At 44.2% G+C, this 14,790-nt stretch overlaps 1 protein-coding gene across 2 annotated transcripts in view; it reads left to right on the forward strand.

The window, feature by feature from the left end:
• The window catches only part of PBX3 (PBX homeobox 3), a 219,770-nt gene extending 206,188 nt beyond the window's left edge, over positions 1-13,582 (forward strand). The window contains exons 6-9 of one of the 2 annotated variants that reach the window (XM_042965228.1): positions 6,358-6,523; positions 7,774-7,886; positions 8,668-8,757; positions 12,039-13,582. In XM_042965228.1, coding sequence (XP_042821162.1) covers positions 6,358-6,523; positions 7,774-7,886; positions 8,668-8,757; positions 12,039-12,131 — 462 coding nt within the window. In that variant the 3' untranslated portion in view covers positions 12,132-13,582. The remainder of the gene's footprint in view (positions 1-6,357; positions 6,524-7,773; positions 7,887-8,667; positions 8,758-12,038) is intronic. The other variant, XM_042965229.1, reaches the window with a different exon arrangement.
• The last annotated feature ends 1,208 nt before the right edge of the window (positions 13,583-14,790 follow it).

Below are 14,790 nucleotides of genomic sequence, written 5' to 3' on the forward strand. Positions count from 1 at the left end.
CCCATTTTTATAGCCAGAGGTCTTTCCTAGGCACAGCCGGAGAGGGGACTTCCACCATGTACTCACACAAAGAAGTTAAACTGTAACCAGAGTTAGCCTGTTTACTTAAGGCATCAGTCTCAAACTAGGGTATACATGGTCCACAAAGTAGCCAAAGATTTTCCAGAGGTTGCTAGGGCGCGGTTATAAGGTTTTCCCGGCCAGCTTTCCACATGTATGTATATACTCTTGCCTGAAATCCGCAAGCCTCAGAAAGCGGCTGTTGTGGAAGCAACGTGTGGGTTTTTTCCTTCCTCTGCTTTATCACTTGCCATTTTTCCACTTTGTGAAAGGAATCCTCCCACCTTATATGATGGCCCATTGCCCCAAAGGGTGGGACCCTCCCCGGTGCCACCAAAGGGTTGTGTGAAAGTTTGATGACCAAACCCCCTTCTATCAGCCCTTTATAACCCTGCACCCCTCTGATTAAGAAGTACATGAATGATTTTTTAAAAAGTTACTTTTGATGGTCAAAGTAGGTACTTTTATTAAAATAAGTCTGTATTGCTTTGATCAGTTTTAGACTAATTGTAATGATAGCTTAACCCAGAAAGATATATGAAACATGGAGAGCTTATAATTACAGGAAATAAAAACAGTGTAAAATTTTCAATTTCCATGTTTTTCTTTTGTAAAGCATAAAAGTATATTGCATTAGGATAATATGGGAGGAAAATGTAATGGAAATACACTTCTAAGAGATGCAAAATTTTTGACTGTTAAAGAAAAGCAAGTTTATGTGTTTTTAAAATGGATACTGGGTATCAAATTGCTTTGCTATTTAAATTCGGTTGGATACATTTTAAAGAATTGTGTTACAGTTTTATTTTAAAATGTCAACATTTATGACATACTGAAATAACATTGTTTATAACTATAAACTTACAATGAAAAATAGTAGATGCCACCTTAAAAAATGTGCAAAGGACAAAATATGTGTGAGTGGGTACCTGATTATTCAAAATTTCTTTAGGGACTATTCCAGTAAAAAGTGTGCAGTCCACTGACACAGGACAGGCACCTGTCTGAGAAGGCTGCCTTACCTGGCCTCAGGTGGCCCCCCCTGACCCCATCCCCCAGTATACTTCCTAGAAGACTCTGCCTTTGTCTTCCTTCCACTTCTTCTCCACTCAGTGCAGCCTTGCAGAGGGGAGGTGTGAGGGTGCCTCTTCAGGCTTTCCCTTGCCTAGAACACTCTCCCCTGTCCTGTTCCTTAGCCTGAGCCTGCTGGTCCTTCACATGTCATAACTGGTGCCCATCCTGGTACCCATGCCTTCCCCTGCTCTCTCTGTGCCTTCATTCTCCCCAGGGGGAATGTTCCTTTCTTGTTAGACCTCCACTCAGATGTCACATCTTCCAGAAACACTCCTTGGATCTCCTTTCCTCCTTTCCTTTAGAACAGTTGCTCCTTCCTGTCTCACCACAACAGAGGGGTTTAGAGGTTGAGAGGGGAAAAGAGAGTTAAGTTAGTACGAAGAGGGAGGTAGCAGCTGGCATTTTTGGCTTGTTTGTGTCAACAGAGCTTCTAGAGTTTTGCTCCTCTGAAATAGGAGTCTCAGTAAAAATGCTCTTGAGTGGGACTGAGGCTGAGGTCCAGTTCAGGTTCTACCTTACCTCGGAAGTCTCTGATTTCCCAGACCTGCTGGGACTTCTCTTCCTCAGATCCCTGCTGCACTTAGAATCTGTACTGTTACCCTGGGTGTCTGATCATCACCATCCTGCAGTTTTTGCTAATTGTTTTGTGTGTCTAGCATTGTTTTATAATCAGATTGCAAATTCTAGGCAGGTACAGGTACATGTTTATTTATTCTTTTATTTCCTCATGACACGTAGGCTAGTATTGACCATAAGAGATACTCAGTAAATATCTCAATTGATATGGAAAAAATTGATGGGGAAAAATCAATTGGGAAAAAATGGTGTTGATATCTGGATCTGGATCTGTCACACTTTGCTGTGTGGTTTTGGGCAATTTGTCTAGTCTGGATCTCTTGTTCCTTCACTGGCGACACATGGGTGATAGCCATTGCTAACTAACAGTCTTCAGCTAATTACCATGGGCCAAATCATTAATATACCCAACTATTCTATGAGTTTGTCTTTTTTTTAGATTCCACATATAAAAACATTTGACTTGTTAAAAGCGATTGGCAGTCTGCTGCTGGATGGAGTTAGGCGAACACATGGCTAGTAAATGGGCGAGACCAGAAGCTTTTCTGGCCATGTCTTGGCCTTGCAGAAGGGCTCCTGAAAACCAGCAGCCTGCAGAATGTTCACTGTTCACTTCCCCAATTGCCAGAGACTCATGGCCTGGGAGCTGAAAGCAATGAACGTGAACAGAAGGAGGAAAGTACTTGTATGTTTATTCTCTCTCTCTTTTTTTTAATTCTCATTTTTAATTGATTTTAAAATCTTGCCTGGCCCTTCGCCCTCTGCACAGTGCAGAGTCATGAATCCTTGATACATGGCTCAAAAGAGAAGTACGGGACAGTGCATTCCCTTTCTCTCCACCAGTTTCCTGCCTGTGTTTCTATTCTGGGGCCAACGTACAGACCATTCCAGTTCCGAGACGGAGCAAGCCCGGCTCCACTTAGCGTCCCGTGAGTATAGCCTGGCTCCACTGTGAGCACCGTGTAGAAAGGACACATGTGATCTGTAGCTTTTAGTGCTTCTTACAGGGTGAGGGTGGAGATTCTTTTGCAACTAATTGTATCCATTGGTTTTTAAAAGGTGAAAGAAATTCCTGAACTTAGGTGTCGATTTCTGCATTAATTAAACTGATCTTAGTTGCAGCAGTATGGTCTTAATAGCTGCTTGCTGCAATACCCAAATCTGTGATATCAGAATGTGACGTGCATATTTTAATTTGAGAAATAGTTTAACATTTTTAGATATTCATTTAGATGTGGTTATGCAGGTTAAACATAACGTATGATCACTGCTTCTTTCATTGCTTCCAATTAAACCTTGCTTGTTAGTTTAACCTCTAGGTAATCCCATCAAACAATTGATGTCAAGGAAACACTGCCCACAGTAGCTTCGGATGAGTGGCCATTAATTTTAATTGCCTTGATATTAAAGATTAAGAAGTATTGGGACTAGCAGAATAGAAACGATCTGATGTCAAGCAAATCCACTTGCTAAAGCTTCCCCAGGCTGCTGGTGATATTAAAATTTTACTGTGAGAATTAAATAAACCTTTATTAGTGATGACTGTTGTTTGATTGGTCCAGGGGTATGCATAAACACAGGATTCTTGCATAGCTAGAGATGAGACCTTCAGTGGTACCCAGATTCCTCAATTATGAAACTGTTAATAAAGCTGTAATCTGATTTTCCAGGCTAGGTTTCATTAATGTATTATAGCTTCTCTGATTGTCAAGGTAATATTAACTACAAAGTACGGAATCCAGCAGAGAATTGTTTAGAAGAGGAGAATTCTAAGATGGGCCTTTGTTGCTAAATTCAGAGTTGGGGAATTTTCATTAATTATACTTAAGAAATGCCGAATTCCCTCTCAACCAGGACTATCTCCCTTTGCACCATAGATAGATAACATTCAATATTTAACTCTTTCGAAGGCCTGCCAGTCTTATTCAGATAAACTAGTGTGATATTATATGTTGAAGGAGCTTTTTGCAAACCAGCTCTGTAGGTCTGCCTCCTGAGCTGAGAATGTGCTTGTGAAACATGAGGTAGGGTCTAAGAGGACTTCCTTTGACCGGCATAATCAGAGCGGATCCCTTTATGCTGCTTTTCAATCTTGAGTCAGAACTTTTGTTTTTAGAGTCATATAATGGGAATGGGTCCTAATAGTCACTGAGGCTGACTTCTGGTGCAGGAATCCTTCCCAACATCTGTCTCCATGTTCCTGGAGGCCTGGGCCCCACATTGACATCATCTCTGGCTTCTTCCTCTCCCCTTGACCTCTACAGCTGGCCCGTGGGCAAATTCTGCCAGTTCCTCCCCCATGATAGCTGCCCTCTGGATAACTACTGCTCTACCTGGCCCAGGCCTCTGCTGCCTTCTCACCTGTGCACTCTCCTGGCTCTTCCTCCCCCCACCACATCCTACGAAATGATCATGTGTTCCTGCTGCAAGCACTTGGAGCTCAAAGAAGGGAGGGCAGAGAAGGCCGGTGACCTAGTGGGGTTCAGTCGCTCAAGGCTGTTTGAGAACCTTAATATTGTGACCGTCTGGGTGTTGGACCATTTAAGGCCAGTGATTGGAAGCAAGAGGGAACCAGATCTTGGTTCCGAATACAGAACTGTATATTCATTAGAATCGTCCAGTGGTGGAATCAGGGACTTTGTAAGGTAGGAAGTACCACATTTCAAGAGATGGAGATGCCCTGAACACAAAGGGAAAACAGAGAAGGAAAACAGAGAAAACAGAGAAGAAAAAAGAAAACACATGAATTCCATTTTAGACCTTTTGAGCTGGAGGCTGTGGCAGAACATTTTATATGTAAATGTCCTTAAAATATCAAGAACTGAAATTCTTTATAGAAGTTAGGGATAGAGATGGAAATCTGGGAGTCATCACACAGAGACAGTGATTGAAATCATTAATATGGATAAGATAGCTCAAGGAGAAGAGAGAAGAGGGCCAAGAACTGAGTTTTAGGGAAGACACACACACACACACACACACACACATACACACACACACCCTGGCGTGTCAGATACTGCTGAAAGAGCAAACAAGGAAAGAGAAAAGGCCATTGGATTTGGGGCATGTGTTATGCCTGTGTAGCCACCTCAGTTGGCCTCCTAGCCCTGAGATTATTAAGACTGAATGAGAAAATGTATTCAGAGGGCTCTGCGTGATGCTTGGCACATAGGAGAGAGTCATTGAATGACAGTTACAACTAGTACTATTTGCTCTGAAGGAAGGAAGTGATACATATAGTCCTTAAGGCATGGGAGGGATAATAGTGGAACAGAAACAGCTAGGAAGTCCCGATCTGTCACATATTTACTTCCCGGTGAGTTTTGGCTTGTTTCTGTCTGCTGAACCTATGCTCACAGTTGCCGCATGGGTCCTCAGTAAGTGCGCCTGCCTTTGTATATGTGCACGCAGTGATTCCCCAGTATGTGACAGCATGTGGGCAGCAGCAAGGCCAGCGTTGTCTTCCTCCCGTGGCTTCCTTGCCAGAGTTCTCTGGCTTCTTCTGGAAGGATGAGTGCCACAGGTTGAAGAATGAGAGTTCTATTTCCAAAGCAATTAAAGACTTGGCAGAGACGGTCAGTAAGCATGCCCACTGGTGTAAATTGGGTTGGAGGACTCTTGCCGCTCCTTATTTTTCCTCAGGGCCCCTGAATAGCTGTTCAGAATAAAACAGTGACCCACCCAGCCTGATACTACAGCAACATGCCCCTTTGACAGATTATTAAGAAGTTAACGAAGAGTATTTTTAAACTGTTACTTTAACAAAAGGGAGGTCAGAGCCTTTTATATAGCAGGTGGGTACCTTTTTATAAACTGCTGTGTGGGTTTTAGTTTCTTTACATAGCTCAGCTACAGGTGCCTGAACACGTCACGTACCTATGAGCAATGAGTCTCGGGCCAAAGTTTTGCTGTCAGTGAAATGTGATGAAATCTTCCTGTTGCCAAGTTCGTCTTTGGAAATCTCTTCCACTTGCACGGGCTGACATCATAAGTAGTTTGCCAAAGAAAGAAGTATATTCCACCTGATGAAATCAGCGCCGCTCCCCCATATTTGCATTTGACCTTATTGGAATTACTTGAATTTTCAAGTTGTGACCTTCTCGTGGCGGTGCCTGAGCAGCCATCTTGGCAGATACACAGTGCCTTCTAAGACTGGAGACAAAGGGATTTTTCATCCATTATTAACTGATGTTACTCTTTTCAGCAGACCAAACATGATTCTACTGTCCAACTGCCAAAATCGTTCCAGAGCCAAAAAGAATAAGTCATTCCTTCACAAGTATTTATTATTTACCTAGCTTAACAAATGTTGCCTTTCATTTTTTCAGCCACTTTGGGGGTACTGATCGTTCATACACTAACTGGTGTATACCCACTGAATCCTTTCAGTGAACAGCGCTCCCATCCTTTTTAGCGTTACTGCAGCTAACTCCCAAGAAGGGGTATCTTTCCGAGAGTTTGCGAAAAGAGAAACCAAGCCCCTAGAACCATGATGCATTAGCCACAGGAGGCGATTAATTACACGCTAGGAATTGAGTGTCTCCCAAGGCATCCCCTTGGTATCCGACAGTTATTCCTGGAAATTTGACTCCTTCCCCCCCACCTTTGACCTCTCTTCCCCTTCACTCGTGTCCTTGCAATTTGCAGGTATCCAACTGGTTTGGCAACAAACGAATCAGGTACAAGAAGAATATCGGCAAGTTTCAGGAAGAAGCCAACCTCTATGCCGCAAAGACAGCCGTGACCGCCGCACACGCAGTAGCCGCAGCTGTGCAGAACAACCAGACCAATTCGCCCACCACGCCAAATTCTGGTGCGTACTGGGTGCTCACTCCCGACTCGGCTCAGGCGGCCTTATGCCACAAAACCCTGTCCCACAGGCCAGGAAACAAGAGCCAGACTGAGGACACAGTGAATTTATAATGGAAGATTTATATTAAAATCAGGGCTTATTCTTGGGATGGGTGAACGAGTGGATGGCCAGAGTCTGTAAACCCACTGTTCATAACGAGTGCCACTCGCTACTGGTAGATTCTGGAACCTTTACACTTAATAGTGGTTTTGAATTCAGCAACTATGCAAAGCGCTATCGCTAATAATTATTTTAACTGTATCGTCCCATGTATCATTTTAAGGTCCCCAGTGGTCTGTCAGAGAATGAATGGAATAGCCCGAGTGGGAAGTTTATCTGTTGCCGTGCATAATGAAGCTAGAATGTTGGGAGTAGAGCAGTGCTTTCTACTGAATCTAGCTGCAGACTACAGTCTGCTGTCCTTCTTAGCATTTCTTTAGCCCCTGTGCCGACTTGGTAGGTAGTTAGCTGTGAGGGGTATAGTACTTGATACATGGATGCATATCTGCAGTATCACGGTGCATTTTGGCTACATTTTATGCGACATTTGTGATGGAGTTAGAAACATCTAAAAATTACAAGGCACTTGAGTAACAGTGAAAGGTGTGTAGCTAGTGCAGGAGATGGACTCGAGATGCGATTCAAGGGCTTTTCTAAGCAGATCTTTTTAATATATGTTTAAAAGTTCAGAAAGTGAGGGATTTTTGTTTATTTGTTTTGTTGTCTTTCCCCTGCCCTCTCTCCTATCCCCTTTCTTGCCCCAACCTCCCCCACTCCAGCTCTTTTTAATGAAACATAAACAGATGAAAGTTAGGTAGAAGGCATGGCTAAGAAAGAGCTTCAGAAAAACCTTTATTCTCTAATTGCCATGACAGTTCGTGATGACAAAGGGCTCATTTAATGACCAAGTCCTAGAGATAAATGAAAACAAGGGGGTGGTTCCAGACCAGCTGCTGGGTGTTTTTCTGTTTACTTTGATTTCCTCTTTGTTTCCTATTTGGGCTTCCCCACTGGTAAGACTTTCCTAGCTGCAAAATGATTCCCAGGACCTAACTCTCTGGAGTTATTCTCCATCTTCTTAGATCTGGAAATGCTTTATGTTGTACACGACCTTTCCCTTCTGCACCTTTTCTCCTTTCCCTGCCTCTAGGTCTTTGAGGATTATGTGTGTAGCTCTCTGTTATTCAGCTACTTAACTCTTTCCTTTCCAGGTTCTTCTGGTTCTTTTAACCTCCCAAATTCTGGGGACATGTTCATGAACATGCAGAGTCTGAATGGGGATTCTTACCAAGGGTCCCAAGTCGGAGCCAATGTGCAATCACAGGTAGGAGAAATGCCCCAACTGGGGCCTTTCTAGCAGGGTAGGGTTTGGGCTCAAAACTCCATGCTCTTACCCCATGGAAGTGGTCTGCACCTCCGTGCAGACCCTGTGCTGGGTGCTTCCAAACATGACCCATCTGCCCCACCGTTTAATTTAATGAGAATTCAAGTGAACAGTGACTTTGGAAGATTCAAACCTGATGAACTTTGTGAATGCATTCGGCTCTGGCTTGAGCTCATGGACAGGGTTGGGTGCATCTTACTTTTGTAACAAAACAAAACAAAAATTGTGTGTGCCAGTGTGTGCGTATGGTTCGAGAACATGTGCGTGTGTTTCCTTTCCGGATTTTTAAAAGTCAGAATCAAAAAAACCTGAGTGCTTAAAGTATATTCCAGGTTCAACTCTTTTCTCGTCCTCTTAACTGAGAACAACCACTTGTGTTTATGCGTGTAGGTGTGTGCGTACGTGTGTGTGAGAGGGAGAGATCCCGTGTACATATTTATAAGTAGTGTTCACCCACAGCCACACACGTTTCGTTGACGTAGGTGGCAAGTGTGCATTGCTACGAAGATGTTCTTGTTTGGCTGGCATGAAAAACAAAGATGTGTGAGTTTAAATATGCAAAGAATTGTTGAAATTCTGCCAGTCACATTTGATTGATCAATTTGTCTCTCACTGAAGATGCTAAACCCTTGTGGCACACAGAATTCAAATTGTTTCCTTTTGTAAATGATGATGTTTTAATAGATTTGGGATGATGAATTCTGTTTCGTCTCACTTCTAGGTGGATACCCTCCGTCATGTTATCAATCAGACGGGAGGCTACAGTGATGGCCTTGGAGGAAACTCACTGTACAGTCCACATAACCTAAATGTGAGTACTCTGGGAAACCAGATTCGAAGAGCTGTAGGAACAGCGTCAGGTAAACAGTGACTGATAAATAAATTAATGGCCATTTGACATGGCCTCTCACCTTGTTGGCAGGTGGGGAAGGCGGCGTTTTTACCGCACTTTGTTTTATGAACTGAAACACTTGATGTCGCCCAGATGCCCTTAGAAGTCCTCACAGATGGGGCGCCTGGGTGGCTCAGTCGGTTGAGCGTCCGGCTTCGGCTCAGGTCACGATCTTGCGGTTTGTGAGTTCGAGCCCCGCGTCGGGTTCTGGGCTGACGGCTCAGAGCCTGGAGCCCGTTTCAGATTCTGTGTCTCACTCTCTCTCTCCCCCTCCCCCGCTCACGCTCTGTTGTCTCTCTCTCTCAAAAATGAACAAGCATGAAAAAAATTTTTATGAAAATAAAGAAAAGAAGTCCTCACAGGTACCCAGGAGTGGCCGGCATTCTGTCATCAATAGGGACTCAAGCATCAGCCCATTAAGACGCCGTCTCCTACTGGCTGTGCTGTGTCCCAGGGAAATGGATAAAACAGGTCATTTATCTATCTTAGAATCAAGCAGTAAGAAACATTCCCAAACACATCTCAAGTGAAGGGAACAGCCTTGGAGGGCCCCAGACAGATCAACATCCCAAGCTAAGCAAAGAATTCCATTCTGCAGAGTGAGTTGGCTGCATTGTCAAGGTGGAATGCAACACGTGTTCAGCACTTTTCAGCCTCTCAAAAAATTTTTTTTTAATTATGGAGGAAACAATTTTAACTTTTGTAACCAATTCACCAAAACTTTACTTTTACCCCACACTGACATGGATGGAACAGGGCAAAACGCCTCAGCTCCGGAAAGGGAGCCTGGGGAGGGGAGGATTAGGCCATCAGGGTAGAGCTGGGGAGAAGAGTGGTGGAGGTAATCTGGGATTCTAGGCTCAGGGAGGAAGCGAACTGCCCAGAGCATGGTGGTAGAATCAGGAGGAAAGTGGACAAATTTCTCCCTTTCTAGGGCCTTGGCTTGCTAGGAGAGAGTAAATATTAATGATTGCAAAAGTGATTGAGGATGTTCAATTGTAAAGGGAAGAAAGGACCATTAAATACTCAAATCTTTTACATTTGAAATGTCAAATCTTTCTTTTTGGGTTTATAAATAACTCATAATAACCCACAACAAACCATATAAAAAGCCTTTTAGTTGCATTTCTCCTTTTTCATTTAAGTGTTTTGAAATGCTTCAGAGAATGTGCGATATCCTTATCAACATGATAAAATATGAAACCGTGATTGCCTGCAGCATTTTACAGACATGAATTCCATCTTCACTGATGAGGCTTGATAAGGCGCTGTTGTATAATACAGTGCATAATCTCAAACCACCAGAGTAAGGATTAATTTATTTTGAAAAAAAGAATGCTTGCTGACAACCTCTCCTCCAGCTGCCACGCTGGGTAAAAATATTGTACATTTGTTGTTTATAAATGTGGATAAAGGAGGAATGATGTTTACTTCAGATGGAATATCTTTAGACTTGTATCTGTGTACGAGTTTTTCTTCTTCTAAGTAGATTTTCATACCTGAGGGGTAAAAACAGCTCACCGTTCAGGTAGAGAGGGTTTCTCAGAGGCCCACAAACGCACACGAGCACGTCACTGCCCAACTGCACGCCGGACGCTCTGAAAATCCTTCGCCGTAGCATTGTCTTCTTCCTCCGGAGTTGTCTTCCTTTCTTCTTCCAGAATTTGATCTGCCTCAAGCCTGGAAGATCCTTGTCCCTTCGGCTCTGGTCATCTCTGTGGGGTTGTTTGGTCCCTTCCCGCCCCCCCCCCCCCCCCCCACTCTCTTTCTTTTAAATTTTTTTTTTTTTAACGTTTATTTATTTTTGAGACAGAGAGAGACAGAGCATGAACGGGGGAGGGTCACAGAGAGAGGGAGACACAGAATCTGAAACGGGCTCCAGGCTCTGAGCTGTCAGCACAGAGCCCGACGCGGGGCTCGAACCCACGGACCGTGAGATCGTGACCTGAGCCGAAGTCGGACGCTTAACCGACTGAGCCACTCAGGCGCCCCCCACTCTCTTTCTCTTGGTCCTGGAGGGAGGAAAGGGACTTTATGTGCAGAACTATGCAGTCGGTCAAAAGACAGGGCGCTAAGAACAGCGGCCGTGGGAGAAGGGAAAGCGGCCGGCACAGAGCTCGTCTAACAGCCGGACCCAGGCTGCGCTGAGGCTCTAGACGGAGTTCTCAGTGGCCTGGTGGCACAGGCCTCAAAGAAGACATTGTAGATGGACTCGCAGAAGTCGCGGACGGATGTGAAGGAGGCAGGGGGACCTCATGACCCACAGTGACACTGGCGCGGGAGGCCCAGGTCCGCGGGCAGCGGAGCGCGAGGCTGGTCTGAGCCGCAGGCGCTGGGTGTCAGCCAGCTCACCCTCGCCCTCTCTCCGGAAAGGCCCGCCCCGTCACTTCCACTCAGTGTTCCCCAAGTCGCAAGCCCAGCACCTCCCTCTTCTTGACTGACATAAAAATATGTAGCGACAAGCTGTCTGCCACAGCAGAAATCTGATCAGACATTGATTTCAGCAATTGCCTCTATAGGCCAAGACACAAGGCAAATTTGTTTCTGAGTACCGTTATTGCCGATGCAGGTCGAGGCAGGAAGGGCCAGCGGCGTGTGAAAAGCAGTAGCAACATCCCAAATAGGAGCCCCAGTTAGAGATAATTGGAATACAGATTTGAATAGTGTGCTCCTCCACAGTTCATGCATTTTCATTCCGGAAGATCCCATTTGGAAGGAAATTCTGGCCTTCATTTTCCCAGGGTTACAGTAGCTGGCTGTCGAGCGGGTATGGAACGAGGGCGGGCCACTTCTCTATGGAAACGAGGGCCAGGCTGGGCTGAAGTTTACACCTCACGGAGCCGGAGGTCTTGCCGAGGCATTGCACTCAGCCTCTCCACCGCTCCCTTCTGAAAAGGTTTCTTTCCGAGTCACTTTCTTTTTACAGCAAATCAAAGGCCGAGCTGCATGCCAGCCTGAGACTAGCCGAGGCCCTCCTTCAGCGTGCTGATTTATGGCCAAGTCTTTACTTGGTGGGATGGATTTGTTTTACATGCATTTAATCCCACTTTAACACATGCTTCAAACTCCTGCCAAAGTGGGTTTAGAAAATACATTTCGCTAATGTATCTTTGCTCTCATGTTGTCATCTGGGTATTTTAAATCGGGGAGTAGAATTAATATGTAGACGTGCACCCGTTGAACTGTGTTTCTCCTTTCAGGCTAATGGAGGCTGGCAGGACGCAACAACTCCATCTTCTGTGACTTCCCCTACAGAAGGCCCGGGAAGTGTGCACTCTGATACCTCTAACTAATCTCTGGCAACACTTTTCCCTGAGCTGACATGCCTTGCTAAGTGCATTCAGAGCAATAGGAGGAAAAGGAAAGCGTTTTGTAGCCCACCATCTACAGCTTTACTGTAAAACCTTGTCTTATTAGAGAACTTGGTAAATCAGTTTTTTAAAGGAATCATAATCATTTGTATTTATACTTAAAAACACACAATGTTAAAAAAGCACTTTATCCAATTAGGCCAAGATTTAACATTGTTGACAGTCCTGTAGCTATTTTATCATAATTTATTATCAATATTTTACATTAATGGTTTCACAGTTGCCAATTACTTGGCCTTAAGGGTAAAAAGTACAATATATGCTAAACCTCAATCGTTAGAGCAGATGCAAAGATTCACCTCACCTAAATTGAATTTCTTGCATTTTTCCATCGCGGACTTTGATTGTCTTTCTTTCATATCGCTAATGGGGTTGGAATAAAGGAGCTGTTTGGCTATCTCTGTTAACGATGGTTTGTTTAAGAATCTTCCTTGTCACGTTTGCGTTTCGATCTCTTACGTTATAATTAGATCAGAGACTGGTAGCATCTTTTCTCTCTCTGGAAGCACCAGTGCCCAGAGTCTGCTCGGTAATTAAATTCTGGATCCAGATTGTTCTGAGAGATGAAGATCCTTGCTGCTGATAGAGGTGAACACGAGATCCGTCTGGGGCTGTACGGCGTGCACTGGGTGCTGCACAGGCTTGTCAAGGTTTGCTACGTCCTCTGGGCATCCACAAAGGCCCTGCTCTCTGGAGTGTTGTATATAGTGTAGCAAAAGAGTATTTATACATCTCACCAATCAAAACACAGCTTTATTACCTCATGCGAACTCATACAAACCAATAGAATTTCCACATGTTCTGTAGCTTAGAGTGTGCTCACTTACTACCTCTGAACAATACTCACGCTGTAGTTCGTCTCTTTCTTACCTTTTTGCATCTTGTAATTAACTCTTTGTTTCCCTTCACGAAATGTAATGTACATTGTAATCTTTTAAAAGAAAAATCAGGGTTGCATTTGCAACTTTTAAAAAACCAAGAGTGGAAACATCGGGTCTTCAATTAACACAGGATCAGTAAAACCGTTGTAAATACCGAGAAAGCATTTTGAATGTTCTTCATCTTGTTACTAATCCATGCAAAAGAAAAAAGAAAAAAAAAAAGGCGGCTAATTGTGATGCATTCAGATTTCAGTATTCAGTACTGTATATTTCACCCTGTGTAATGGGGCCCCTCCCTCTCCTTTCTCTCTTTTTGTATTGTATGCGATTCTGAAACTGATTGAGTCATGAAAATAATTTGTGGCGGTGATTCTAATGTATTAAAAATGTTTCGTGTTCCTTTCTAACTGGATTACACCCTGGATTGAAAAAGTCTTCCTCGTGGTAGCTATATGTAGTTTCAAACATGAATAAACTTTTTGCTTTCATGATTAAATGGTGCCGTTTCTGACTCCACCACGTGAGCCGGCCAGGGCCAGCAAAGCAGAAAGCCTGCTCGGAGGCAGGCCGGGGCCGGGAAATGTGTGGCCCTACACAGAGGGACTTTGAAATGACTGTGAAGCAGGGAGTGGAGGAACAGCCCCTGCCGACTGACTGCTCTCTCTCGGTGCGGGCTCCTGGCTAGCTCCTGGACCGTCCCTATGCATCCTCCTAGATCCCTGTGTTCTAAGAGCACCCGAAGGAAGGTATTGTCCCCACTGGCAGAGATTAGGAAAGCACAGCTCATGAAAGTTAAGCCAGTGCCACAAGGTCACAGACCTGGGACAACAAGGTCTGCACTTTGCACCCAGGTCTCTTCTGCCCTTGGAGCTCACACTCCCCTGACCTAATGATGCCCCTGGCACTTGTTAGATGGAAAGACCATTTCTGTAGTTTTTGTTGGTTTTGTTTTTTTTTTTTTTTTTTAGAGACAGAGACAGTGCAAGGTGGGGGAAGGGGTGGGCGGTCGGGGCAGCGGGGAAAGAGAGAAAGAGAGAATCCCAAGCAGGCTCCACGCTCAGCACAGAGCCCCACACGGGGCTCGATCCCACAAACCTGGGATTGTGAGTGACCTGAGCCGAAATTAAGAGTCCGATGCTCAGTCAACTGAGCCACCCAGTAGCCTCCTTTCCTTAGAATTAAAAAAAAAAAAAAAAAAAAAAAGTCTGGTCACCTTCACCACTTATTTTCGTAGCTTCTGTGAGATACCAGCCAAGAACAAACAACAGTTTGTCTGAAAAGAGTGAGCCTTGGATTGCCATTGAAAAAAAAAACCCCAAAAGCCCACAACCTCTCTTAACGCACCCTTTAGAACTCTAAATGTGTAAAATGTTAGATCCACGAGAAATCCCTTCATTAGACTACACGTTATTTTTGTTTTATTAGAATCGGAATTCCGTATGTTTACGTACCCATCTGTCGCTCAGATCTAAATCTTTGCAATAAAAGAAGTGGGGAGCAGGTAATTGGGCTGTTTACTATATCTCAAGGAAATTGACTCACAGGAAATCAGATTAATGTTAATCAGTCGCGGCAAATTGTCTATGATAAATACAACTTTTGCTGTTTCAGTTGCCAGAGCCAGGCAACACAAGGTCTAGGGCCACCGTTCCCATTAATCTTGAGGCGGTTATTCTGTGAGAGTAAACTTTATAAAACAG

The sequence above is a fragment of the Panthera tigris genome, chromosome D4 (genome assembly GCF_018350195.1).
Source record: "Panthera tigris isolate Pti1 chromosome D4, P.tigris_Pti1_mat1.1, whole genome shotgun sequence".
NCBI lineage: Eukaryota > Metazoa > Chordata > Mammalia > Carnivora > Felidae > Panthera > Panthera tigris.